The sequence below is a fragment of the Myripristis murdjan genome, chromosome 9, assembly GCF_902150065.1.
Source record: "Myripristis murdjan chromosome 9, fMyrMur1.1, whole genome shotgun sequence".
Classification (NCBI taxonomy): Eukaryota; Metazoa; Chordata; class Actinopteri; order Holocentriformes; family Holocentridae; genus Myripristis; species Myripristis murdjan.
Genome location: NC_043988.1, coordinates 2,222,711 through 2,250,437, shown reverse-complemented (window position 1 = coordinate 2,250,437; position 27,727 = coordinate 2,222,711). Strand labels below are relative to the sequence as shown.

General features: G+C 40.3%; 1 protein-coding gene across 1 annotated transcript in view; it reads right to left on the bottom strand.

Moving 5' to 3' along the window:
- Positions 1-27,727, bottom strand: part of LOC115365057 (multiple epidermal growth factor-like domains protein 9) — a 38,472-nt gene that overhangs the window by 8,738 nt on the left and 2,007 nt on the right. The window contains exons 2-4 of the mRNA XM_030059787.1: positions 23,544-23,748; positions 8,925-9,064; positions 5,480-5,629 (exon numbers count right to left, since the gene is read on the bottom strand). Coding sequence (XP_029915647.1) covers positions 5,480-5,629; positions 8,925-9,064; positions 23,544-23,748 — 495 coding nt within the window. The remainder of the gene's footprint in view (positions 1-5,479; positions 5,630-8,924; positions 9,065-23,543; positions 23,749-27,727) is intronic.

Here is a 27,727-nt window from a genome sequence, read left to right as displayed (position 1 = left end):
GATGATTTAATATGTGTGACCCACATTCTGCCTACTGCTGCAATGCTCTTTTTCACCTCTGTCTGTGTCAGGATGGAGGCCTATTCACTTACCACATCAGACCTAATCAGCAGATTTGGAACGCATCTATCCCACAGGGCTGAGCCATGATACTGCATTGTGGTGGCATCTTCTCATTTGTCACTGTTGCCAGGGCAACCTCTACCTGAGGCTGGTCTTTCTGGCTCCAGTGCTGAGTCCACAGCATCGTCCACTATATACACTATTACTAGCCGCTTTTATAGGAAAGGGGTTTTGGAGCTTTTTCATGATCTGGACCCGCAAGTGGACTTTTAATAAGCCACTGACCCCATTTGCCCTACAGGGAGAACTTATATCAAGAGAGTGTTAAATGCTTTTAAATACAAGAAATGCCATCAATCTGGAATCACTGATCTGACATTTAAATTTATCCTGTCAGTAATTAGAAGTATAGTTTTCTTGTCATTTTTACTTTATAGCTAATTTTCTCTCTTTTTGTACTAATTTTCTTGTAATTTATTGCTATTATTATTATTATTATTATTATTATTATTATTATTATTTTTGTTGTTGTTGTTGTTGTTATTCTGAATTTGCACTTTCAAAGAAAAAAGTTCTGGTAATATTTGGCTAATTTGTTAATCGTCTTTTTGCCCATATTTTTGGAAGAAATCATGTGCATTTGTGCAGGTTTCGTAGGGTTAAACTGGCCCTCAGTTTGAAAAAACACTGTTACAGGACATGATACTGTACCTATTTTTGATAATTACACTGACAGTGTGGCTCTTCCTGTAGCTGCTGTCTAAACAGAGGACCTGATGCTGCCCATCCCCCCTGGTCTATTGCTGCCTGACTTGCTGTGAAATTGCCCAGCTGTGTTCCTGTTGTCCCAGCTCAGCTCAGCCTGGTTCGTGTCCCTTCCCCTCTGTTCCACATTGCACAACCTCTGCTATGGCCCCTGGCAGGGGCAAACGCAACCTGACAGTCTAAGTGCCTTTATACATGGCTGTTGCCATGCAGGCCACCACCAATGGGCCATCAGGATGTTACAGCACTGAAAATGATTGGTCCAGGGGAGAAAAGGACGAGGTGAAGGAAAGTGAGAGCTAGTCACTGAACTGACTGAATATAGTGATATAATGCTGAATGAATACATAACGTATATCGTCAGCATGGAAAGGCTCAGGAATTGTTTGATAGACCAAGACATGTAATATTAAAGGACCATATCAGTGACCAAATGTTTGGCGCATTTACTATAATTCACCCAAATTTTACGTTGCAACAACTTATTCTGGAAATCATGTGAGGGAACCAAAGATTTCATGAGAAAAAAATAAAAATCCCCTCATTTTCTAATGAGAATTTTAGGTTAAAACAGCCACCTTATAATGTTCTGCTTCGGCAGAACATTATAACAAAATCCTTGCCATTCATAAACCATGGAACTGACCATTTGCTTTGACCATGGAACCGGTCATTTGCTGTGTAATGCAAATGTTTCCCAAGGGACTATTTTCTGGAGGGCTTTAAATGCATTTAGATCACACGTCCCAACTTCAAGTCTTCAGAACAAAACAGTGCTGCTGCTTTTAGGAAAACTCATGTGGAAGACTTTATTATGGTGATGGAATACTGGTGTGAAAGTTCTGAAAATTCATTTTCATATCATAGTGGAATGAATGGAAACAAACAACTGGATAAAAGGTAGGAAAAATTATATCTGAGTTAACTAAAATAGGACTGCTTGCTTTGGGAAGATTAGCAGAAACGTCATGTATATACATTTTGTAGATATTATGCTGGTATACCACTTGAATGTGGTATGATGGGGCAAGATGCACTGCCTTCAGCATGACACCGGCTACATTTACAACCACAGAGTAAATTGGCTTACTAGCCACACTGTAAGTTAAGGTCTTACTAAGGTTAAGCTGTGAACTTTTGATAAGTTGTGTTTGAGTCTCCCTGTTGCTATAAATAAAGCAGTTAATAGGTTATTCCTTTCCACGTGTGGTGTCTTGTCCACTGACAGAAAGGTCCACCAGCTAAACAATATGAAAAGGTTCAGCTGCGGTAGGATACCACCAACATGTTGGAAAGCAAATGGTGACTCTAACAGTACTAGTAAACACTGCTCAATGCCATGCTTTTATTGATATAAAATGTACCCATAATGCTTTGCAAATCTGAGTTTGACAGATGGTGAAGACCAAATATGAAAGCAGTCGGATGTTTTCATGCCATAGCAACCTGTTTCATATGAGAGACTTGCAGTCACAGCATGACATCACCAGGGTTTTTTCTATCTCAGTTGGCTTTTTCATGTGTCAGTCAAAAAACAGGTTACTTAAGAGAGAGAAGAACAAGAAGGACAAAGTAGAAAAACCTCAGAAGATTATTTAATGAAAGGTGGTGCAAGGATGAGTGGGCAGATAACAGGCAGTTAAATTAATTTGCCATGGGGACAAAAACCTAAAACTGAAAGCAGTTACCCTTTTGTAACCGAGTGAATTCACTTGATTTCTTTCAAAAACATGGAGAAAAACATGATTACCAAATTTGCAAAAAATTACAGGAACATTAGCAAAAAAAAAAAAAAAAAAAAAAAAAAAAAAAAAATGCATGAAAATTACGAGAAAATAAGAAAAAAAGAAAAACAAAATTGGAAAAACAAAATAAAACTGACAATTGCAAAAAAAAAAAAAAAAAAAAACGTATTTATAATTGCTGAAATTATATATTTAAATCGCAGATCATTGATGCTGGATTGATGTCAGATTTCTTGTGATTTCTTGTGTGACAAATGCTTATGAGAAGCTGCTTTCAGATACCTTTCACAAGCATTTAAAGACAAAAAACACCCACTGTAAATAAAAATGTAATTGTTGAAAAAAAAAAAAAGCATCTTTGACTGGGTGCCATCCAGCATGGCAGTCTTACTTTTTTCCAAATCAAAACTTCGAGCAGGATAAAGATGGTTGAAGACATGATACTAACTAAATGTCACACCAAAAGAGACCTTTGGGATGAGGTGGTGAAAAATGTCCAGGATTGAGAGACTATTAACTCAGCAGAGACCACGATCACTGTGGAACAAATTCATCCACTCGTTGGATCTAGGCCTTGAAGAATCCAGTCTGTTCTGGAGGCAAAAAGAGGTCTCACCCAACACTGGGCAGGTGCACCTAATAAAGCTGTACTACTCCACACGTAAGGTGATCTCTAGGTCTATTGTAGGTCGTCCACCTCCAGTGTCTCGTAGCACTAAAGATGAGATCATGTTGTTCCTGTGTTGTGTATGCAGGGCAGCAGTAGCCTAGAGGTTAGAGATTCATGCAGGAAAGCTGAATCCCTGACTGTGTGAACAAGAAAACTGGTCAATTCTAAGTAAATAATCTAGGTATTGAACCCAACAGATATGTGATAGAAAATTGTAGCAATCACAGGTACTTATTTACTACTCTCATTAAAGGGATACTTCATCCATTTTAAGAAATGTGATATTAATTCATCCCCCTCTCCACCCCCCCAGCTGTTGTGCAGGACAGTAGTGGTGCTCTCTTCCTCTCCTTGTTACTGAGTGCTGGATACTGGCTGCATGCTCCACATGCTAACTGTTAGCCTCCTGCAATTGAGGTGGACTTCACCCCAGCTAGCACTCTTAAAAGTAAGTGCCTTATACAAGATTCTGTGCAGTTACATGTTAGGGACATGACAAGAAGGAATTAATGTTAAGTAAGTCCATTAAACATCAGAGGAACATTGGGTTGGACAGATATGGGTTCTGAACGTTGATACTGATAAAGAAGATCTTTTGACTGAAGCAGTCCACAGCAGATAGTCTAATGTATATTTAAATGTGACCACTTTAATCCCAAAAAATTCCAAGTATTCTGTGCTACTTCCAAAATTTACTCTTGGCAGGCTGGAAAAACCTCTGAAACAGAGTCAGGGAACCGCTCAAGTGTTGGAAATTACTGCTCTAAGCAAAGTTCGACAACGCCCTAACATTCTGACAAACACCCTGGGAGACACACAGGACACCGCTTTCAAATCAACTGGCAGATTATGATTTTGACTACAACTCAGCATGTCTCCCACATTTTTCATCATTATATGCAGTAATCTAACAATTATCCAATTAAATGGGCTGGTGCTATATTTGTATGTGTTTGCATTTCTGTGGTGGTGTAGGTTGGAGAACCGGACTGGCAAGATGGACATGATGAGGGTGCCTGGGGGTTGCAGGAAGCAAGGTGGCCTAGTGGTAAACAGAAACAATCCCATAACTGCAGGTTCACAGGATTGTCCATTTACTGCCATGTGTTGCATTGAAGTGTCCTCGATATTTGATGCTTTTAACTACGTTGAGAATTCCCTTCTTACCCCAAGTAACCTGGTTTTGGTTCATGGTGTTAGGATAGACTGTGTAAGCTCACATTTCAGTTGTACTTTTGATGCCTAACTTACTTCCATAGGTCTTTAAAAGGTACTGTGGCATGGCAACAACTAATACCTACTGCAATGAAGCAGATGTATCAGAAATGGAAGCCTGATTTTGGTGTTTGTCTTTTTCCTCTTTTTTCTTTTCTTTTCAGAGTTTCCAGGTGTGCAATTGCTATGAGGAGTGTAACAAGTATGGATGAAGCACATACAGTAACATATCTGCATTTTGCATGTCGACATGTAGCACATCCATGAGAAAGAGCAACTATTAAAAATAAATGCAAATTCTCAGCCCAAAGTGCTACCGGCTAAGGAACTCATTTTAACAAGGTACCTGAACAGTCTCCATCTGGGCCAAACAGGCACCAAGATATCTCCTTGTTTTGACCTGATACAGTAGTACCTCCATCGGGAAGCTATTTTAAAAATGCTGGAACACAGTGGGAACATGCAACATGTCCCCAAAATTTGAAAAAAATCTGACCAGTATTGAGATTTCACATGCCACATGGACAAACAGGTAGCAAAAATGTAGCAGCAAATGCCTCAGGATAATTCTGACGATGCCATGATCATTCACCAAGTTTCATCAAAATCTAATTTGTGACGTCCAAGATAGATCAAGTTTCTTGATCACTGTGAAACTGTTGAGTCTTTTTAACAGCACTTGTTGGGCTGTCTCATTGCATTATGTTGTTAAATGTTTGTTCAGAAATACATACAACACTGTTTGGTGGCCTTTACACCATTCCCAGTTTTACATCCTGACAAAAACAGACCATCCAAATCCATCCAGGTGGGTTGGTTGGCTCACATATACCATACCATATACCATACATGCAATGCCCTTGGTTTGAGATATATATATGTACACACGCACGCACGCACACACATACACACGTGCGCACACACACGTACATGCACAGTGATCCCCTACCTGCTTGCTTGCTGCAAAACAAGTACATGAGCTAAATGGATGAAGTGTGAATCAGAGCAGCAGGCTACTGACCGGTGTGACAGCTGCCAGTGGAGGTGGAGTTGGAGCAGGGACACGGTGCACAAGCCTCGGTCAGGGCAGCAGCAGGGCTGCGGTAGAAACCAGGCTTGCACTCCTCACAGTTGGCTCCTTGGGTGTTGTCCACACAGTTCAGACACACACCTGCAGAAGACACAGAGGCTAACATGATCACAAGGTTCCTCCTGGACCAGCACACTTTCTCAAAAAGTTTTACATTCAGCTCAGGTGGTGGTATCAGTCGGTCAGTCTAATACTGTGTAGGTCACAGCCAAACTGGGGTCTGGTCAATATGGATGGCTCACATAATAGTAACCCCTGTCATTATTTACTTTTCTATAATAAAATTCTTCATGTCACCAATATCAAATTTTCCCAAGTTAACATAATAGTCATTGCAATCAATATTCACACAAAATTTCCCACATCTTTTGCCCATTAACTGCTTTATTCTACATATTTTTTTAGTGAGGCTGATTTCCTGCACATTTATCGATAACATATCTATAGCCTGTATGTACTGCTGTGTTGTTTTTCTGCTGGCTGTACAACAAATTGCCCCTCATGGGGATAATAAAGGTTACTAAGTCTAAGACTAAGTGTAACAGCTATAGTAAATTTGAACTAAGGGGCATCAGACAACACCGTTGCCAGCATATGATCAATACAAAATGGGCCTTTTGGGGCAAAGAGGGGTACAGGCACATTTGGGTCAAGGTGGTGGAACAGAGAGACTGAAAACAGAGACCCTCCATAGACTAACGTTATTGTGTGGGAAACTAAATGGAACTATTACATTTGATACCTGCATTCTTGACAGACGGTCATATTCATGGCACAACATATAAGAAATTAAAACTTTTGGTAAGGAAGTTAAACAAAATTTGGACCAAACTGTGGACAGACAGAGATCAAAGAACAATGAATGTCAAAGAGTCTCGTACAGATAACACCCAAATAACTCAAATGAACACTTCTCCTGACTTCACTCTGCCTTGCAAGATGCCATTTTGCCCGAAAAGCTCTATTTCTTGGCAAGTATGGTGCTGCCTGTAACTATCACCTCAAACATGTTGGAGGACACAAGAACGCATGTTGAGAAAGGCTCCTGCAAACTCTCAGCCTCCAGGGCAGAAGCATTGTTGTAAATGGAATAGATACTAGGGCTGGGAATCACAGAGTAACTGGTGATGTGATACAGTCATGATATTTTACACAGCAACAATGGTATCATAATACAGGCAATTCTGCAATATGTGATGTGTTGTAAGATAATCAGCTACGATACATCAGGATATCTGTAACTGAAGAAGAGAAACTACCCTGGAAAAAGCAAAATAACCTTCCAAGAAATCCAGAACCATTTATGAGAAAAACACTCACAAATTATGACGAAAAACTCAAAAATTCTGAGATTATAAAGTCACACATTTGCGAGAAAAAAAACAATTGGAAAACTAGTTGTTTCCTTCTCCTGTGGGATTTAGTCAGAAGGAAATCCTGGTGTTTTGAGCCCAGAATCACAATCTTCTCCTCAGCGTCTGGACTTTGAAGAGACATTGCTGTGACTTGAGCCGATTCAGAAGAAAACAATGTTGTGATTCTGGGCTCAAATCAGCAGGACTTCCTTGTTAGTAAATCTCATTGCAAAGTAGAATTTGATGAGGTCATCAACTGCAGGCCTGATACCTATGTGCTGCTGTTTCTCTCTGTCCTTCTCTCTGTAGAGGACACCCAATGCTTATCTATCAGCTTGCCAACCTATGAGGCCTGGAGAACAATGCCTCACAGAGGGGGGACAATTTGCCACTGTCCTGCCAACACTGAAATGACGAGTCACTGTCATGTTAATCTGAGGAACACAGTGATTCGGATGCTGTTTCATTTGCACACTATGGTTTTATGGAAGCGGCCCTGGAGAGAGGCCGGAGTCAGACTTTAGAGTGAGCAGTCAACCCTGAGCTACGTTAATCCACAGCACTCTGAACCCTGGTATCCAAGGCATGGCACTCCATCTGGCTTTGCATTAGAATTGCAAGACATATGGCTTCTTAAAACAGAGCCCCACCAATCCCCCTCCACCTTACCTCCTTCTCAAGCTCCTCTCTAGCTTGAAGAGTTCAGTATCAAAGCAGGACTGGTGGGAGCAGCCATGTTTTACATGTGATTAAGGATACAGAGGAGGATAAGTCCACCTAAAGTCAGTTTACCTGCCACACGATTTATAATAAATACACTGTATAGCAATTAAGAGAGAAACTGGGGGAGACAGGATAGTATAAAGTGGCCTTTCATAAATAGGATTATTAAACTTAATTTTGCAACTTTCTGCATGGTTATAAGGAATACTGTAACATGAATCTAGAGTGAACACGTTTTGAAAAAATCAGGCATTGTGACATTCTGAATAAATGTTATATGACCAAAGCCTTGGATAACTCTGTGCTGTTTCTTTTATAACCTTTTCACATTTGCATTCCTTATTCCTATGCATTCCTGTATATTCCTGGATTGTCTGTTTACACTATTTTTGCAGTTATCAGTCAATATCTCCCGACTTTCCTTTAACTCAACACAAAAAGGTACAAATGTGAAACCAACTTCATCTTGTAAGCAACAGCAGGCCCGCTTGTCTCAAGTTGCGCTGCTACAGCAGCAACATTTTAGCATTTTACGAAGATTCAGAAATGAGTTAAGGCAATATTGGGCAAATCTTAAAGGCCAAGTCTATTTTACTCTGGACGTCCAACGGGAAAGCCTACCTTATCACAATAACTGAAACGTTTGAATACCACAATTGTGTATAAATCGACAGATATTATCAGATAAGGACATTTGAAGTCCTTCACCAGTATTGTTAGACTAAAAATACTATTATGTTATGAACATCTGACCATTATATACGCCCAAAATATTTGAAAAGATTCAGGTTCTGGTTGACATAAATTTTACTAATTAGTAGCTTAGTTAGGTTTGTATCTGTTGTATGAAAGCTGCATCACTGGTCGACCACTTAGGTAGTAGTTATGTTGAATTAGCTCATATTGTGTGTAAATTGTTTACTTGTGATAAGGGTAGGCGTTATAAGCTCTGCTTCAGCCTACACCTTTTCGGTCAAGCTTTGTTTTGATTACTTATGCATTGTTGCTGATATTTTCTTTCTTTTTCTGTTGCTTCAATTGACCGAAATCAATCAATCAATCAATCAATCAATCAATCAATCAATCAATCCCCTAGACAGCCAGTACTTTTCAATGTGTCATACTTAATATAATACTAAATATAATAATACTCAATACTAAAATAAATATTAATCAGGCTGCATCATCTACATCATATCAGAGGAGAATGCTACCATTCATGTTACCATACCATGGCTAACTTTTAATAAAAAGGACAAAAGGGACCAGCCTGATAAATCAGAAAAATAAAGACTCACCAGACTGTGGGTGGCAGTAGTTGGTGTGGTTGTGACACTGGCATGGCTGGCAACCAGTACTGCTGAAGCGGAAGAAACCCGGGTGGCATTCATCACACTTGGGTCCATACACTCCGGTCTTGCACACACACATCCCTGAGCTGGAGGGGCAGATGAGAGCACAAAAATCAGAATGCTTCATGCTGTACACAAAGCAGCTACCTTAATGCTACTTAACTCCAGGCTTGAGAGAGAATGATCATGTGTGGATGGAGGTCTATTGGTTTGGCATCTCCAGAAGTCTTGTTGGATTTGATTTGTGACACCCGATGTCCAGACTGCTGTGGTGATTCCACACACAGTTTCCTGCAGGTTTATCCATCTGCTTCCTACAACTCTGCTACAGATGGGGTGCAAAGCATGTGGTCAGCGCCTTGAGTCAGTTCCAGCTCAGAGCCATCTAGACATTTCATATTCAGTTCCACTCACATGCTTGGCATGTTTTGGTGGGCAGGGCTCAATGGTGGGGTTTGGCCCACGTGACATGAGCTCTCCAAAGGCATCTGGTCCAAGGTTGAAGACGCCCAGATCACAGCGATGAGCTGCCATCCACAGGGGGATCCGGGGCCAAGTAAGGCCTCTGCTAGCCAGGATTTCTCATCAGAGATGCTGATGTTGAGGGCAGAGTGAGTCAGGATGCCTTGGGCGGACTCAGCCCGCTTTACGTGCACTAGGGCAAAGCTCAAAAAGGAAAGAGACAGAATCTCCCCTTTTTAAAGGATAATTCCAATTATTGCCACCCTGGGCCTTATTTTCCTTGTTTTTGCCATCACAATGATCAGCTGTGTTAAAAATTGTGGCACTTCCTTTATTGGAACTCTAGCTTGCCATGAGTGCAATACACATCCAGTGGACCAAGACAAGCTCCAAACCACATCCCATCTCAACACATTCAGAGATGTAATCAGAATTATCACATTTTTTGTATAACTGCTGCACTGTTGAAATGCAGTGAAAATGTTAATTACTTGTTCAATTGTTAATACACAATGGAATCATTTCAACAAGGTTTGTAATAATAATAATAAAAAAAGAACTCTGTCAGACAGTGCTTTCTTAATGGTGTTTTCACACAGGATGTGATGTGTTCACCACTGTTCAGCGGCATCAGCACAAAAGTGCAACAAGAAAAAAATGCCAAAACAAAGGCTGTTGCATAGATATGAGATATTCTATGTTTGTTCCAGAGGTTACAATGCACCTGCAGCATCAACTTTGTGAGTTCTGACCTTTTAGTTACTTTCTATATAAAGTTTTGCTAACAAACTGCTAATCTTTGGGGAAATGGCAAGAAGGTGTGGGGCAGACATGAAGCCCTTATAGAATGTTCACCTCATTCTCCTCAGGATGTGCTTAGAAATGATTAAGTTTTGTCATGGATTAGAGATGGTTAAGTGATGGTTTGGCGTGGTTAAATGAACACTTCACCCATAATGCATCATTTCTGTATCAAGTACTCACAGTGTGTTGTCATGAACCATGCAAGCACACGTCGGTCAAAGCTGCTCGTCCAGTAAAACACACAAGCGTCATGGCAGCACATGAGGATTTTGCAGAAGTGGTCTTTGCAGTCATATTTGAGTGAAAATATGTGTGTTTGGGAGGTACTGAGTATAGGATTGAGTATTGGAGACTTGGATTATACAGCATGACAAGTGTGCATATATTTTTGTGGATGTGCTCAAAGAGCATGGAGCCCAAGGTCTATAGCCCCATCTCTAGTTGGATAGAAAACTGCAATGACAGAGAGAGGGCCTTAACAATTACTTTCACTCACCACTGACCAGAGTTAGAGAGGGATGAAAAACTACCACTGGAATGTGAAATGTTTTTTGCCATGCCTTTGTCCTCAAAACTGCAGGTGAGGATTGCAGCTTTATAGTCCTTTTATAAGATCTACAACCACACACCCAAGATCAGTAAGAATTCTTATATAATATAAATCAGCACATGAAAGATGTAACAATGACCAGCTTTATATAGGGATCATGTTTTACGTAACTAAGTATGATTGCTCTCAGCTGAAAATATCTCAGTGGATAACCCTTTCAAGAAACTCTTACGAACTTAAATCCAATTACATTTGAACTCTTCAGCTGCCCATAGTTTTGTGCATGACTTATTTCATTTTCTAATGTGCCTTGTCCTGTGGTCTACCCTACAGTAGGACACATCTCCACCTGCAGAAACCACAGAGGTAAATGCTGATTTATACAAGAGAGGAAGAGTGAGTGGCAGAGAAGGCTTTATTCGGTCCCAGTGAGAAATCATCCACTGCACACTAACAGCCTTTATGCTCTCTGATCCCAGTCGCCCTCAAGGTATCTTCCTGAGAAAAGTACAGCGCAAAGTCAAGCCTGATGAGTCCTCCAAGCTAGACAATGGCTCCAGAAATATAATCCGGGGACAATAACTTCAAAACGAATCAAGTAAATCGAGAGTGACTGGGAGCACTTTGCGTAAGCATGTGCGTAGGTCTCTGCACAAACGGGGCTTTGTTAAAAACAACTGCACTTAATGCAAATGAAGAGGCCCGTGGCAATGCTTAGCGGGGCGTGGGCACTGCTGAGGACAAGGCTGGGAGATCAACAGTCCTCAATCCTCAGGCTAAAAACATACAAATCCAACAACATGACTCATAAACATACACACACACACACACACACACACACACACACACACACAAAACATGTGCAGCATAATGACTGTACTGTTATGGACTCAGAGAGATAAATGCTGACAGTCACATTTAAAATGAATGAACAACATCCTGAATCATTGTTACCAAAAATTCAAGACTCAATTTAAAAAAAAAAAAAAAATGCAAGTAATTGCAATCTAAAACATGAAATCGGTGTCAGTAAAGGCACAGTAAAGGCCTTAAAAAGGACCATATCAGTGATTATGAATGTTTGGCCCACCATTTACAATTTCCCACATTTTACATCGCAACAAACCATTTTGCAAATCAGGGGGTATTAGGGGTACTAAAGATTTCACAACATACAATCAAAATATTAATTTTTAGTTGAAACAGCCACCTTACAATGCTCTGCTCCGGTGGCTAATCAAGTGGATACGATGGATATTGATAATTCGCTGTGTAAAGCAAATGTTTTTCAGGGGATTCTTTTCTGGCAGAAAGACTGTTTCCCTGCCCAATTTCAAGTCATCAAAACACAACAGCACTGCTGCTTTTAGGAAAACTAATGTGCACAACTTTACGGTGATGGAATACTGGTGTGAAGAAAGTCTGAAGTCTCTCAAAGTTCATTTTCATATCGTAGTGGAATGAACAGAAACCAATAGCAGGATAAAAGGGAGGAAAAATGCTAAGAGTTCTAAAATATGACTGCTTGCTTTAGCAGAAACATGAACATTTTGTAGATATTAAGCAAAGCATACAGAATCACTGGTGTGGTCCTTTTACAGAGCTGATAACTTCACGGATACCTAATGAGTTATTAGACTTTTATGGAAGCAAATATTTTGGAGGGTTACTGCTATGAGAGAGCACACAGGACATATGGAGGCAGGTTTCCCCACGTCTGCAGAGATGATTCACACTCTCTAACAGCCTTGTATTTTCTCAAGAAAATCTGCAGATGGTCAGAAAATGTCTCAAACTACATGTTCCAAAAGCATCATGAGTGAGAGTACTTGTGCTCAGCAGCAGTTTTTTGCTGTTGCTCTTGCATATTTACTACCTAAAAAATTTAAATTTTGAAATGCAAAGCATGATTCACAGGACTTTGTGGGGAACGAGCCTATCGAGATGTAATTAAACATAATCACAAAACAAAATTATGCGATACACTTTGAAAGCATACTAAAACAAGGACAAAAAGGAGAGCACCAGACACATGGTTCATGTCTCTAACCTAAGGTGACCCTATCCAACACCACTGACCTTAGAGACCCTCAGTGAGGACAAGGGAAAAACTCACAAGACAAATCTTACTAAAAATGGAAGTCCTCCCTCCACGAGAGAGAGTGAGCATGCAAAAGGCGCGTGCACAAAGAGTAACATTGTGCATTTTTCCTTGATCATAACATCTTATTAACTGAAATAAGTAAAGATTTTGCTGACACACCAAACTACGTGCACTGTGATCCACAATGACTCAACTAGGCCATACCAATGGTCAGCTGAAATATTTCTTTTATCTTGAAAACCATTTTTCCTACTATTTCCAAACTTATTCAGTCCTGGAAATGACTGAATTCCTTCCAAAATCAAATATCAGAATATTTTTGACCAAATACCTCAATATTGATACTGTAACAAAATTGGGGGGATGGCTATTCGTGCTTTCATAATATATTTACACAATGAGGCTTTGATAAACAGTCATTAGTAATGTGGATGACAAATAACACAACAGCTAGAATAGTTTCATGAGTTCAGAAAACTGCATCCCTTTACTACAATACAGCCTTTCAAACCAGGAAAAGACAACACCTACCAATTCATGATATTATGATATCCAAAACCCCAGATGATATCTTGTAACATATGACAATATTGATATAATATCGATATATCACCCAGCCCCACTTATACAATCTCACAATAATACACTATCCAAAATCCCTGACCATATCTAGTCCCATTTCACAATATCAGTATAATATTGATATATTGCCCAGCCCAATTCCAGCCACTTACAACCTGGATCCTATTTTCCTTTGTACCCAACTATTCTGATCAAAATCCTGCCAGCTGCTTCACTGTAGAGCTACCAACAAGTCAATGAACAATCGTTTCTACACACAAAACTCACCCTGTGCTCAGTTCTATCAGTGCCCCCAACAACTTTTACAGTTCATTTCACACTCCATTACACAGCGAAAGCATGCACTAACTTTTGCTCGATCCTGTTCAGGGATACTGTGTGGCAGGGAGAGTAAACAAGAGCAAAAGCGACTGCTAAGCCTGCACCCAGACTGTATGAGAACGCCCTGACTTTAGAGATCATTTCCACGTCCACCTTTTAACCCAAATTTATTATTATGGAAAGGTAAAATAGGGTGCAGGTTGAAACAAGCCGGAGTTATGCTTCAAGGCAGCACAATGTCCCGTTCTCCGATGTGACTGGCTGGCAGTCAGTCAAACACTGACCTGTGGCAATGCGGCAAATCTGCCATCTGTGTGTCTACTGAGGCTTGATCTTACACTCCTAGCAGCTCTACTAGGATGGAACCAAAAAAATACAGTCTGTCACTTTTGAAGTCATCTCATTATAAGGAGGCTACAAACCCACCAGGTCCAACGGGGCCCTTTCCGTTGAAAAGAAAAGAACAGACGGGGCAAATGGGGGACAGCCCACGATCGTGGAGGTAGATAAGATTTGTGTAGCACCGTAAACCCGGTCCCTCCCCCAGTGATCAGTAATCCTAGGTTTGGGCTCACTCCACCAGTGTTAATTTGGCCCCTCTTGGTCTGGAGGAGGGGTATGTTATTGTTTTTGGTGTGGTTTCACTGCACTATGCTGGCCCAGCCGTTCTGTGTTAGATCTGCATGTTAAGTAGGTCAGTATTACATGGCGACAAAGCTTAACCCCGTTCTGCGGCTGCCATGGTGATGCTAGCCGTACACTTGCGCATGTCTGGGATCAGAGCAGACAGTTCCATCCGTGCTGCACAAGCCTTCTCCCTGCACAGGGAAACGATGGCTAAGTGCTTCAGTGTATCAGGAGACAGAGCAAATCATCCGCCAAAACAAACATGGCGCTATACTAAGCAGGTTTATTTGCATTGCTGGGTGTGCTGCCAAGTCCTCAAAGAGAGTGTTTAAGCAGAAGAGCGCCAAGAGTTGTGGTCTATTCCAGCGTCCTGGCTCATACTGGGATCTGCTGGCTCAAAGTCACAAACACAAGCTTGGACATGTCCAAATATTTATGGGAGTAAGTGTGTGATGGGCTTACAACACTCCAAGTAACTTAGTTAACTAAGTTGATCTGTTGCTCTTGGACAGAGCACACAGAGGAAAAATAGTGGCTCACTTTCCCTGGCAACTCATGCTCAAAACTAGGGCCTGACTGAGATGGGATAAAAGCCAATGCAAATACCCAGATTTTGTATTGATGGTGCTAACAGCTAATATGAGGCAATATTCAGCATCTTTGACCATTTTCATGCCACTGACGAGCATTCAGCTTTTCCTCCAAAGGTTTATTCTTAAGGTAGAAAAGCCTCTGAAAGTGGATTTAGACCATCATGGGACACTAAACCTCTCCACTAAAGCCCAGACTAATGAAATTCTTTTAGGGTTTGCAGCACTCTAAAGCACTGTGACCAACCACACCTATTCAATGGCACAGAGACCCTGGAATACATTAGGCCTTCAAATCAGGAATCATTACTGGATGGCTAAATGAATAAATAAAATAAAATGCCACGTGAGCTTTTCCAGGATATTTTCATGTAGCCTTGGTCATCAAACAAATGTTGAACAAGTACTTTGGTCCAACCCGTTTCAGCCCCCTGTGTCAGACTGGTTTGGCAGTGAAGAGCTGACTGCAGGTCTCATGGGTGTGGATATCAGTCAAGAAAAAGACGCCGCCTGGCTATAGCACCCTGCAGTCCTGCAGGTTTCTAATGACAGCAGACAGCTCCCTGCTTCCCACTTGATTAGACAGTAATACACCTGTCAGATGCACTGATTAAATTAGTTACTGTTGCTGTAAAGGGACAGTTCATCCATTTTTGAAAAATGTGATATTATGTCACTTCCCCCCAGTTATGTAGAATTTGTGAACATCCTGAGATTGGTGAGAGTATACACCAAGCTTACTGTTTTGGAAAAGTAACTGGTTTTCATAGCTATTTCCGACTGTCTCACTGACTGCTCTTACAGTCTCGTGGGAGCCTGCAGCACACCGATATCAAGCTCAATACTGAAGTGAGTGGTGAAATGATACTCTCTACGTCTAAGGATGATGCCAGACAATATGTACACAGGGCCTAGGTTCAAAAATAGCAAACTTTTCATTGAAGTGCAAAACTGATACACATGCAGTGGAAAAAAAGGTTCCAGAAAACTAGCTCAGAATCTTTGAAAGCTTTGAGAGGACATGATAATATCTATCCTTTACAATTCTCCTGTTAAGTAGGGCTGCACCGTAAAGTGTGACTTTCTGCAAAATACAGCATTTGTGACATGGATACCACTTTTTTCTACAAAATTTCTACCAGCATTTGTGTTTGCATGTGTTTTCAGCCATGCCAGATATTCTGCACCATATTAAAATGTTGTTACCTTTAAAATAGCCGACTAGCTAGCAGCTCTCTGCTACACACAGCACATTTATCCAACGCAATCAAAAATTTAAACACTGTCAATTGGTAAGATGACCACATGATCCAGTTGATTTAAATAAATACTTACTAATGGGGGGAAAAGTCCAGGATACTGGCTTTATGAATAAAAAAAATGCATCCTGATGATTTTGAAACTGCAAGGATCAAGATTGCAATGACTGTATTAACTCTAGAACTTGTGCATAATACAAACCTACTGTTCATTAAGTGTTCAAAGAAATAAACAAAATACCAGACAGCCAGTCAATGCAAGCTGCAGCTGCCCACTACAGAATGACAGCGGATGGAGAGGCGGAAACATCTGCACCCAGAATCAATATTTCATTACAGATAATGCCATTCAATACACAGTAAATGCAACTTTACAAACAATGCCCAAAAGGGTTGACCTAAATAAATGACTTACAGAAAGGTGGAGGGTGGAGGGAAGTGGTTAGTCCTGCAATATAGCTGTTTAGCAAAATATTGCCATGACCTGTTCTAACAAATTGGATAACAGTGTGTGATCATTTCACATCACATGATTACCGAAACCACTTGAGGCAAAAGTTCATATTACAACCAGAGTTGAAATGTTATTAAGGGTGTTAAGAACACTGAATTAGATTGCCATCAGATGTTTGCACAGTAATTCCCAGTGAGGTTGGACTAAATGTATTATACTATTTTACATATATATATAATATACTAGCACCCAGCAAGAATCCAGCACACAGTAATGATGACAGGAAGATAGCACCACTACTGTCCTACTTGACAGCTAGAAGGGAAGTAAATAATATCAGATGTTTCAAAATGGATGAACCAGCCCTTTAAATATCACTCTGATATGATGGAGGTTCCTCCCTGACCACAGCTACATGAAGCCAGATTGGAAAATAAGAAATGACAAAACATCAGCAGAAAATATCAGCTATTTACAATCAATTATCAAAAAAAAAAATCAATTCCAGATAACATAGGAGCTGTGGGCTGAGCCTGTGTAAAAACTATTACGGAATTATTGCACCTTATTGATGTGAATTCGGCGGTATCATACAGATATGAGCACCTTTAACCGTGCAACAATAATAGTTGACAAAGTTGATACACCAAAAAAAATCATCATTCAGTCCAGTTCCAGCCTCTTAACAAGAGTAAACCTAACTAAAAACCTGGCTTTGGTCCACTGTTTGTCACGACACGTTAAACGTCTGCAGTGAGCATAGGTCAAGTTATTATCAGCAGCTTTATAAAGGTGAGTTAATCATCAGCCTGAAGCCCTAAAATGAGCTCAGTGTAGCTTGGGTCCTCGGCCTGTTTTCCTGTTTGTTTTGCCCCCTCCCGTCTATTTTGGTAAAGAGCACCGCGGGACATAACTGTCGAACAGAGCAGTGGTTTAGTAGCCCGTTTGCTGGACTAGCTTGGCCTTCACCTTCCAACAATGAGGAGAAGACGGCTTACCATGAGAGCAAAGAGCAGAAAGGTCAACCTCCAGCACATCCTGCCCTGTTCAAATTAAACACTATTGCACTGCACTCAGTCAAAACAATTTCCTCTCATCAAAATCAAGAATCTTCTGATGAAATAATTACGTCGATGATAGTAATTTGTTCAGCAAACACGACTGATTCAACAGAATTCAGTCTGGCTCAGGGTTTCTCTCCGATACTGAACTTCAGTCCCTCCACAAAAACCCACAGGCACCTTTGGGGAGATGCTAAGATCTATGCTGCGAAGATCTATGCTCTAGCAGCCTGAAAGCCAATCATAGGCTGGTAAGTTCGGGATGGATGAGTGTAGCTTTTATGATGTGATCCGTATTCACTAGGTGATTACCTCAATCCAAGATGTTCATAAATTGAAATGAGAGAGTTGATTGAATTTTATTAAAAGGAAAACCCACCCTTATCCTCTTACACTGTACCATCAATCTGTAATGTTCAATGCATTCCACAAGCTATTTTATGATCGAATGCTATAATTTACTTTTTTGGTGCGCCCACTTTCCCTCAATTTGCCTTGCCTGCGTACTTAAGTTAGTGATCTGCTACTTTTCCTAGATGGTCTACTGCATATTGTGCACAATGACTGCACACAGTGTCTTGCGGCTGCATTGCATTCTGGTCTACTGAGGCTACTGTCTGTGCTATTCCTGCCTTTTTTGCGATGAATTTCCCCCAGTATGATTTTGTTTGCTATTTTGTCTCTCCATTCATCTCCGCACTGTGGCATAACATCGCCCAAAATAACACTTTTAGCAAATAAATGAATGCCAACAAAGAGGATTATGCATAGATACAAAACAAAAAGTGGCATTTTTGCTGCTCATTTTTTTGGTGAAAGTACTACAGAGTGATTTCTGCCTGGCACAAGACGACTATACAGAATTTTCGATTAAAACAAGAAAATAAAAAGAAAAGAGATGTTTTATTTTCTCAAAAAATGGGTACCAGGACTTCTAATAATTTACCTCTTTTCTTACATGTGTATATTGATGCCTGTTGATGTATTCCCTATCTGTTGTGTTTTTTTTTTCTATTCAAACTGTAACTAGTGTGCTATCTTGACCAGGTCTATCACAAGGGACTGGTTAAATAAAAAAAATAAATAAATAAAATAAACTGAATAGCTTTTTTTGAGTTCATGTGCTAAAAGTGTTATAGATGCACAATGGAAGTGAACGCAGAGATAGAAATTCAGTGCTCTCGTGTGGACTCACAACACCCAGGTAACTATACGACCCAACACTCTACCTATGTTCGGGTTTGCAACAGTGCTCAAGTGCATTAGGGTGGATTTGTCCTTTAAGTGTGAGGCTGTGTGTGCAGTATGGCCCTTTACTTAACGACACACATCCCTAAAGCAGCAGGCCTGGGTGGGGGGCGGGTACAGAGCTGGCTAATCTGTGGCAAGTCATAGTGATTACCTTCTGAGAGCAAGGTGGGCTAGGCTAGTGGGGTTAATGGTGGCCAGGCTCAGACTGTCTGAGAAGGATTGCATTATGTGTGGTATATTGTGTGTGAAAGCTTGTAGCCCTGAAATAACCCTGCTCCTGGTACCTTCACCCAGTTCCTTCTCAAGGTCTAGGTGCAGCATTCCGGCCCACAGAAATACGAACAAAAGAAACAGACATGCTGTGCTTCCTCTGAAGAACTACATCCATTAGGGTTTAGCCTGTGTAAGTCTATACTGACACTTGTTTTTTCTGAGGCGTGAGACACAACACACATCCTCACCACACTGTGGACATTCACTTCAGCCTGTTTAAAACCAGCAGCATTCCTTTCCATGGTTAGAGGCAGAAAATACAGACGCTATTTTTACCACGTTCTTAGCCCACGCATGCTGCTTCTTTTCCAAGTCACAGTTTTTCTGACTTGCAGAGAAGCTACATGGAAAGCCCGCTCTGTGCTCTCTGGCTCTGAAGTTGAGGACTAGGACAAGGTCCGAAGACTGTGTTGCCTTTTTGGAGGCCTTTGGGGTGATGGCCTGACACGACGGGCCCGGTGATGATTCTGCAAGACTGCAGCATTATGACAAACATCAGGTCTGAACCCAGCTGAGCCAAGGAACAGCTTGTCTCGGTCTCTGAGATAAACAAAGACTAATTCACGACACACAATCGCTTTCTGTTTGGCAACGCTGTTCGCTGTAATACTGTTACGGTGAAGAGCCTCAGAAGTGGACTTGAGTTCATTAGTTTGCTCTACGCACTTAATCCTGGACGACAGGAAGCTGAAGCCAATTCAAAGTATCTGCAGATGTAACAAAGACACATAAGACTCTTTAGGATATTTTTGATGCTACCTGGAATCTAATTTAAAAGCAGTTTCCACCAATTTATTAAAGAAAGTTGTGGAGACATATACAGTGGTGGAAAAAAGTTTTCGGACACCCTTAAAATTTTACACAATCTCACAATCTCAAATATTATCATGAAATATTTGTGGACAAATCTTTTTTGTGTTTCAAAAGGTGTGGCTGCATTAGACAGATACAAACAAATACAAATTATATTTTTTTGTTTATTGTTTACAAGAAAAACTAACAAAGCTAAATTCTTGATAGTTTAATCTTTATCTTCAGGCGTGTTTCCTGCGTTAGGTTCCTTGTTTTAGCCATTTTTGTGTCTGAAGACCTTTCAAATGTGCTGGCTTTATATAGACACCAAGCTTGGCAACAAAAATTGTGTCTTTTAATAAAAAGAACGACCTTCATCACTGGTACCAAAATGACCCAATACTCATAATTTCTTATGTATTTTTATGGAACCAATTAATTTTAAGTTTTTAATGGCTTTTTTAGGATTTGTTTAGTATTTTGGCTGTGGCTGTACTAAAAGAAACTGCACTTGAAGACCTAAGAGTGATTTGTTAATGCAATATTTCACAAATGCATGGGGTGTCCGAAAACTTTTTTCAACCACTGTATGTGCAGGACGAGTAAAAAGACAACAAGAATGAAGTGTTACGGGACATGAAGTCTGGTTGTTTTGTAAAGCAAACATAATACATATTAAAACTAACCATGTTCTGGATTTTTCCAAGAGGTGACATGCAGCTCAAACAAACCTGTCATTGGACGGTGGAAAAATAAGAACTAATAACTGGATGTAAGATCTTTGTAATAGTTTTTATGGACTTAAATTCAGCTGAATTATTTAAAGAAAGACCCATGGGTGCCTTGCTTTAGGTTAAGACAAGAAGAAACACTGGACAGGTCTACAGCACCATCACAGGGCTAATGCAGACATTCCTACAGAAACTTATGGACACTGAGCTGCAACACTGTCCTACATACATGAAAGACAGACAAAAAAAAAGAGTTGGATGCGTGTTTTTCTTCCTACAATTTTATACCTTTACTCCAGCAAACACAAATGTGAAAACAATTCAGAAATCATTTTAGTAATTTATTCTCATGTCCCTCTTCTTTCACGCAATTCTAGGGGCGTTTTCCTGAGCCAGAAAGAACTTCTGTTCTGACTAGCCGGCAGTACAAATGGCTTTCCCTCCTCCCTCTGCCCCAAATGTGACATGATTGGTCGTGTCCCGTGAAGTCAGATTTCTAAAACCCCAATACGCTCTGACTGGCAACATCAGCGAGACATTTTTTTCTTAATACAACTGTGGAAAACCAGCAAGGAGACCTAATACAATTCTTCAATTTTTTTACTGTGAACAAAGGACAACAAGAGAGTAAAAGAGAGACCTAGAAAATGCAGTTAGTATTTTATTGATGAGAACAGACCAAGCACAGGTCTTAGGCTGCCTTAAAATGAATCAAAATAATATAATCAACCATTCTGCTGCAGCAGACACGATGCTTTCACAATATTTTAACTGTAACAACAGTGAAAAGTAAGTATTCTTCAAAAAACAGCATAACAACACCAACTAAATGAGGAAAATGCAGTGACTGCACAAATTATTTTATTGATCAGGACAGACCAACCAATGTCTTCTGCTAACCCTAACCCTAAATTTGATATTGGCCATATCATTGGCTTTTGAGATATTAATATCATTCATGTTGATATGTAGACAACAATATGATAATGATATATCGTTCAGGCCTTCTACCTACCCTCATGTCAGTTGAAATGCTGGTGTGTTTTGTATGTCCACATAACACACAGTGAGCTTGTCAACACAGCTCCATGTCAGCCTTCACCAAAACAGCTGCAGTGGCAGGGAGCTGCTTCTTTTTAATTCTACTTAGGAATAACTTTATGGACTTTTTTTTTTTTACCCTAACAGGTTGTGTTTCGTAGCCATACCATTTGAATTTGAGTCTACAAAGTCCAATATTTATTTTTCCCCAAACACAAAGGTCTAAGTTTGAAGGTGTGAATACAACTCATTCATGAACAAGTACGTTTTTTGGTCAGAAATAGCAAAATATGCTCCACAACAGTGTCAGATTGGGTAGTGGGGCTGCATTCGTTCAAATGAGACCTCATGTGGGGCAGTTTTTTTTTTTTTTTGGATTGATTTTGATTTATTATTTTAAATCAATCAATTTGTAGCCAACCAATCAATCAGAAACTGCATGTTGGCACATGAAAATAACACCTAATGTAGAACTGCATGAAACAGAAGAGAGAAATGCCACAAATTTAAATTCACAGCATACAGGTTTGCCATTTACCTCCCAGATGAAAACACTGCTCTTTCCATCTTTGTTGAAAAATTCTACCTTCCATGTCAACCTTTCGCTTTTTGCCAGCATGTTTGCTAAACTAACAGAACGCACAAATGGCCAGAGCAGCAGCTAGCCTGCTGGTTTTTACTTTACTTCTGGCTGATGGACAGTTTGTAGTGCAAGGTCTAATTAATTAATCATAATTTATCATTAGTCAATAATTTATCAATTTACCATAGAACCCTCTTATATTTTCTTATTGCATGATAATAACTGGATGCAAATATTTCAATAAAAAATATGATATTTTGATTTAAAAATGTGACATTTTGTGCTCCAATGTCAGAATGAAGAGCAGAACACTCACATTAGTTAGTAGTTACTGTACATGAGTGACATGCTAAAGTTAAACAAAGACTGAGAATATTACATCTCATCAGCCTGGGTATCATGTAAAGGTCTGCTTTCCCTTTTGTATTTGCCACTTCATCAGGTCATTCCACAGTGCTCCTCTTGAAATTACAGTATTTCTGGCAGTGTTTTAATGCAGTATCTGCTTGCTGCTGTAGGGAGACTACTGGGGGGAGAAATAAAAAATCACTGTCAGGAGACTCTAGTAAGAAATGAGATACATTTTGGACTAAGTGTAATGGTATATCTTCACAATAGTTGGATTATCCTGTCTGGAGTCATTTTAAGGTCATTTTTGCCCTTTTTTTGCCCTTCAAGAACCAGCTGCTCCTCAGCTCAGCTGTTTTGGAGAGGGATGAAATGAAGCTGTGTGAGCTGTGTGTGGAGCATCCAGCCAGTATCCAGCACTCAGTAACAATGAGAGGAAGAGAGCACCACTACTGTCCTACACAACAGCTGGGGGGGAAGTGAAATAATATCTTTTTTTTTTAAATGGGTAAACAATCCCTTTAACAAGACAGTGAGGCTTAGATGACCAGGTATTGCCATTTGCTCAATGACGTTATCTAAACACAATATTAGTCAGTTATGAAGCCCAGTCAAAAACTGCAGAAATTAAATATGTATATTGAATTCTGCTGAGACAGCAGAGTTGTACATTTAGAGAGACAACCATGTGTGAGCTCTCTGAGTGGAGAAAGCAGGGGTAAAGAGTCTGACCTGTCGCAGAGGTGGTTCACGGCGCCGAATGAGTCACAGCTACAAGGCAGGCAGCCGCTGGTGCCGTTGGTGAAGTAGCCGTCCTCGCACTCGTCACACTGCAGGCCCGTGTAGCCGGACAGACACGAGCACTGGCCGCTGCTCTGGTCACACTCGTCCGGGTCCAGAATCCCCTCACCGCCGCTGCTGCAGTTACACAGGGCCTCTGATGGGACAGACGGGGGAGGGGGAGGGGAGGGGTGGAGTCACAATGAAAGATGCCGGATAGTTCATGAGATTTACCTACATAAAGGCAGATTTATCACACATCGCCAGCGATTTCATCATTAGGGACTGACCAGTTATCGGCCCCTGAGAATTGCTTTTCAATGATCAGTATCATAATTCTGATTTACCTGATGGCCAATATGATACAATTCTTGTTTCAGTTTTAATAGATTTATTCAGTTTTATTGAAATGCTTGTGAAAGATGTCACACAAATTTAAACACAAGAAAATATCTAAATGTTTTTTTAAAAAAATATTCAAATATATAACTTTAATAATTATTAACATCGTTTTTAATGTTTTTTGAGGGGGGTAATTTTCTGTTTTTTGGGGGAATTAATTTTTTGGGAACATTTTCACTATTGTAAAAATGTTAACTGAACATTTGTTCATTCAAATCAAGGTTTGTTTTGATGTTTCTAATATTGCAAACTTTGACACTGCCATATATAAATTTACTGCAATTGAATATCGGCCAAATACTGGTTATCTTTGTCCTGAAATAATCGGCATTGGTCCAGTTGATCCCTATTTCTAATCATGAAATCATTACCCTTATGATGTAGGACAAGCACTATTTTTTTTTCAACCTCATATACACACTCACATTGGCCTACAAAGATGAGGGTTTTTTTTGTGCACAATGCAAACTGGCATCCTCCGCCAAAGCAGAGAATGTGGTGGCAGACATGTGGATGACCCTGCAGACTGTTGAGTAACTATCTATTATTCATCTGGTCTCAGGTTAGGTGTGGCGAGTAGCAACTGCAGTCTGACTCTGCCTCCACTCTCTGCTCGCCAGTCAGATTGAAACAGAAAACAGACAGAAGAACACCAGACAGATAAGCGATCTGCCACAAAAAAAAAAACAAAAAAACACACAGGGCAGATAGGCAGAATGGGACCAAAATAAAATCAGTTTTCGTATGCACTGCTCGTTGTGCTTTCACACAATAAATTGGCAAGCGAAGGAAAAAAGCAGCAGGGTGGGGGGTGGGTGGGTAGTGGGACAGCTGAAATGTAATGTATTCTTGCTGTGGCGTCCATCTCAGATCAGGCCTCTCTTCCACTGTTGCAGGGACTTTTATGTAACAAGGATAGGCCGTGGTTATGCAAGCCTTTGGAGTAGTGTCAGGCCATGACTTATTCTCTACAGTAATGGCCACTGAAGAACTGTCGGCCCGGATCAAGCCTGAAAGTGTGTGAGATCCAGTGAATGCACATCACCGGGCCTCTCCTCCCTGTCACCACTACTGAAAGACTGTTTCATTCTTAAAAATCAGGCGTACACCAGTGTTCATTTTCTTGACCAAAAGTACTAGTGAACAACATTTTTCCCAGGATGAAAACTAAATAAAAACGAACCATTGCTGAAAAAACTATGACAAAATATAATGAAATTTTTGTGACCAAATAGCAGCATACAGCAGTAAATAACCTAAGGCTGGCAGGTAATTATGTAGTATGAAGAAGGGGTAGGATTAAATTAGTTTTGATGATTTCTTTCACCAGTATGATTTCCTCTTCATTATTTTTTCCCATTTTTTATACTGTGTATTTTTTCTTAGTTTTGCAATATGTTCAAAATAAATAAACAACTAACTAAACAAATAAACAAATAAGAAATGAAAATGCCAGAAACAGACTAGCTCCTGACCTCAGTTTGGAACAAACACATAAATAGGCAAACTTTATTTTTATATTAAGTTTGGTATAAAAACAAAACCTCGATGTGACATACACAACGCTATAAACTGCATTATAGATCAATCTGTGCCAATGAAAAAAAAAATTACAAGAAGGATTCAATAGAATTTGATTAAAACTTTTGTTTTCATTGACTAACACTGGTGACGTTGAAAACTATAGTGTATTTTAGTCAAAAGACCCCAACTCAATCCAAGTTGGCTGTCAAAATGAAGCGTGGCATACAATTGGTTTGAGGTAATGGCCTTGAAGGCTGAGCTGGCAAGCGGCAGAACAGGTTTGATGTGGATTGGACTGGACTGGTGCGTGGTAGGTGGAGAGAAAAGCGAAACAGAGGAAGTGTTCACCTTTCTCCTCCCTGCCTCGCTGACGTAAAGCGCTGTGAAGGCATGGCTGGTATTCAGGCACAAGCGACAGCAGGCTGTTCCAAACAAGTTGGTGCTGCAAAACTCCTCTCTTGCCCAATTCCTCACTTGCCTTGGCGTCAGTGTTTATGCCGCTACAGTGCAAACAATAGGAGTGGGCGGCGCCCCTTGTACAGAAGCTGCTACTGTAGGGGAGACCGGGGACACTTGTGACTCATTTTGTCCTATAACTCTGACAGTTTTCACATTAGACCTCTCAAATTTTGACACAACGTTCCCACATTTGTCTGCTACAAAAAGCTGTTATTTCAGTCCGTATAAATATAGCACAGTCATTATGAGTTGTTGTCAACAAGGAGTTCAGTTGTTACAGCTTACTCCCATACCAGGGTCGGTTTCGACAACAAATTTAAAAGAAAGAAATGAGAATGCCAGAAATAGAGAAATGAAAGCACAGTTCCTGACCTCAGTCTGGGACAGAACAGACATATGGGCAAACTTTACTTTTGATATCAAGTTTAGCATAATAACTAAAGCTAGATACGACACAAAAGCAGCCAAAATGTGGGATGACGATCAATCTGTGTCCCAAATATTACATTCCTTTTGAGCTCAATTTTTCAGTTAGCATCTGTTTCAGCACAACCGCTTGGGTCGTCCTTCGAAATGTTTCATTCTCGTTCTGATAAACTGAAATCGGTTCAAGTGTTACCAACTGGAATGCACTGTTTCATATTAATTGTTTAATCTGAGTCGCTGAAACACCAGAAATTGCTTTGCTCTTCCTTGGGGGTTAGCTGTAACACTTTTGATAAAGATGTCAGCAACAACTGACCACACCTCAGTCGGCCATTTCATCCCTAGCTTGGGCACAATAGTTTGAGCTTAGCATGAATGGAGCAAATCTAATCTGACCTGCTGAACATAAAACATAAACAACATTAAACATCAACACTCTCAGTGCTAATCAAAATGTAGACTTTGACTTACAATTACAAAGCGATGAAACTGTACATGAGAGATCAACAGGTAAGTGAGTATGTAACAATGGTGATCACATGACTCCAGTTTATCCCTGATAGATGAAACTAGTGGCGTTACAACTAACTCCACGTTACAACTATCCCCAGTCTCCAGTCAATTTCGCATTAGGCAAAAAGCTTACAAAAATACAGTCGTCGGCTATATTTGAAGGTGAATGAGTGAAGGAAAATCTAAACCATGCAAGCACACCTCATGACTGACTTCAGGTCGAACAGAGATAAGACCCCTGGCCCTGACAGAGCATGTGTGTCGGCTGTTGGGCTAGGCGTTAACCCAGGTGACGCCTTTGTTGATGTGATATTATCATATCAGTGGCTTTTCCAGCAGAACAATGGAGGCTGCTGAAGCCCTTGGAGGTGGTTTTAGCAAGGCATGCTAAAGCTTTCATGTACGATTTCACACAGGGCCGCAGGGTTCATTTTCACTTTGGAGGGCCACTCTGGATCAAACCCTGAGTAGTAAATCACGCTGACATACTGTAATGGGAATAGTGGCAGCCTACAATTCTGTTTTCCCCTCACGTCATCAGCAAGACTGAGACACAAAGATTGAATTTGCATGAGTCGGCAGGTATGAAAGAGAATGCAGGGTATTATTGGTGAAATCCAATAAGACACTGCTGAAAAGGTCAATATGAATCAACATATGAAAGATGGCAGCCTAGGTTTCATATACGCCCACAATGGTACACCATGAAGTCAGTGCTAAAAATATGTCACTTTGTAAACATAACAAGATTGTATTATAAAACCAAGCCGGTTGTGACACCACTTCTCACGTGGATAAATAGGGAAGAGGAC